The sequence below is a fragment of the Penaeus chinensis genome, chromosome 34 (assembly GCF_019202785.1).
Source record: "Penaeus chinensis breed Huanghai No. 1 chromosome 34, ASM1920278v2, whole genome shotgun sequence".
NCBI classification, from domain to species: Eukaryota; Metazoa; Arthropoda; class Malacostraca; order Decapoda; family Penaeidae; genus Penaeus; species Penaeus chinensis.
Window position 1 is genome coordinate 13302924 of NC_061852.1, and position 2500 is coordinate 13305423.

The following is a 2500-nucleotide window of genomic DNA, read 5'->3' on the forward strand; positions in this document are numbered from 1 at the left end:
ATAAACAGTTATTTTCTTTATTTGTAAGGGGTACAGTAGTGTGGATAAGACCTTGATAGTGCATTTACTCTGTGTGCATGCTAATAAGTACTGCACAATGCATCCTGAATGGGCCAGTGACCCTGAGGTAGCATTTTGTAAACAGTGTTAATGGCCTTGGTAAAATCTGTGGCAACAGATTTATTACTAATGATACTAGAACATATGGTAGTGGTTTTATGTAGTTCACTTTACTTTTTTATGAATTTTCTACCATTTTTGGTAATTTTAGCCTCTTCTGATTCTTTTTTATTTAATTTTTTTTGTACTTTAGTTTTTCCTTATATTTTATCTCTCATTTTCACATTTTTCTTCTGTTTGTGTACTTCTTTTATCTCTCGATTTCTTATTTTTCTTCTGTTTTTGTACTTGTAGCCTGTGTTCTTTTTCTGTTTGTCTTCTTTTTTATGTTTTTTTTTCATGCATTCTCTGCTTTTTCACCATTACTACAATCCTCAACCTTTTGTTTATCATCTAAATTATAAGTCTTCCTTTTGTTTTTCACATTTATTATTTCTCCCCATCTTCTTCAGTTTAATGCCTATTCTTCTACATGTTCTTCCATTTTATTTCTTCTTCCCTGTCTTTTATAAACATTCCTCATTCTCCCCTTTCCCATATAGCCTAGTTATGTCAAGTTAGGCTTCCTTTTTTGTTTCGAGTTACAATTAGTTATCGTTGCAGTTATTTTGCGTGTTGACTCTGTTGATGCCAGGAGTGCATGTCTACCGATGTATTTCGTTTTACACACAGATGGCACTTAGTTCCCGAGGAATCAATAAGTAGGCTTCATGTGTACCCCTTTCCTTTTAAGTTGTTAATTTTTTGTTACTCTTATTATTGTTGATAATGTTGCAATAATAGTCATGATAATGATAATGATTCAGAGGATGATGATGTGATAGGGATGATAGCTAGTAATGATGGTGTTGATAATAGTAATGGTAGTGAAAATAACCATAGTGATAAGAGCAATAGATACAATAGATGTTATTAAAAGTTGCTAATAGAAATAGAAGTAAAAACTTGTTTCCTTAGAATTAAAGGGCTAGACTAAACAGGCAAGAGTAGGTAGACTTAGTGAATGACTTCTTGGTGATTAAGCTCTTGGGAAGACATTTGTGTAAATAAAATTAATTGACTAAAACAAGCCATGGAGGAACTTTGTGAGAATTGAGAAAATGATTGCCATCTTTCTTACGATTGTTATGATACCTTCTTTAATAAATATTATTATTATGATGATGATGATGATGCTCTATATTTTGTTTTTGTTTGTTTAGTGGCTTTAGTATTGAAAGTATTACAGTTTTTATTCTTTTATTGTCTTTACTTTGCCATTATTCTTGTTGTTGCTGTTGTTGTTCTCATCAGTATTAGTGCCAGGCATTTTAGTCATTATTATGAACTTGTATTGTAATCTGTTCTATTTCATCTTGTGTCAGTTTATTTTGATTTTATACTTGTTTCTCTGCATTTAATCATCGTTCATAAATATTATCCAGTATCACACTTTACTTATCAGTTGTATGCACGAGTATATTATTTTATTATTATTGTTGTTTTTGAAAGTTTGTGTGTGTAACCTTTTCTGCTGATTCATTCACGTCATTTATGTTTATACCGGAGTATGTTCTTAGTGCTGTTGTATTTTTATGTGTATTGTCACAGATCTTTTTATTCCTTTATGAAAAGCATTATTGCTAAGATTGGGTGCGGAGAGGTTCCATTTTGCTTCAAGACTTCAGCTGAAAATTTGATGGGAATGTTTAAATATGTCTGTGGGATGAAGAAGGAATAAATGAATGGTCAAGATATAGAGCTTGTAGGTTGAAGTTAAAGTTAAAGATTGTTATGGCGTGCTAATGATGTGAAGCTGTAAATTAGACATTATAGATATGGTTGCAATCAAATCAAAAGGCATGGTTATTTGTAATATTAATAAGTTTTCCCCTCAAAATGTTCACTAGAATGTAGAAAAGTACCAATAGAAGAAATGTGCAAGAAAAATTGTGAAAAGGATTTTGACTTAAAAATTGGGTTATTATTTGCCACTTGTTGCCTCTTTGGAAATGGCCTTGAATATTTGATATGGTAATGATAAATCATTTATGCAATTACCTATTGCAGCATGTAAATATTAATTCCAGAGTGACCATTGTAATTGGTCCCTTTCTATAGTGGTTGAATTAGTCACTGATTTAATTTATTTGCTATTCTTTTGACAATAGGTGTGGTGGGACCATGGGAGCTGTAGTCACATGCCCTCTGGAAGTGGTGAAGACGAGGCTGCAGTCATCCACCTTTGGCATCATGAGCAACCTGCCTCCACCTGCAGCGCAACAGCGAGGCTCTACCACATGCACAACTCTACCCCCCATCCATAGTCGGGGAGGTAACACACGAAGACTGTGTACCAGTGCCATCAAGACTGGCACACAAGTCGTTCACCTATCGCAGC

General features: G+C 33.5%; 1 protein-coding gene across 1 annotated transcript in view; it reads left to right on the plus strand.

Moving 5' to 3' along the window:
• LOC125043537 (solute carrier family 25 member 36-like) overlaps positions 1-2500 on the plus strand; it is a 35483-nt gene that overhangs the window by 5281 nt on the left and 27702 nt on the right. The window contains exon 2 of the mRNA XM_047639700.1: positions 2271-2500. This exon is cut by the window's right edge and continues 49 nt beyond it. Within this exon, the coding sequence (XP_047495656.1) occupies positions 2271-2500 (230 nt within the window). The remainder of the gene's footprint in view (positions 1-2270) is intronic.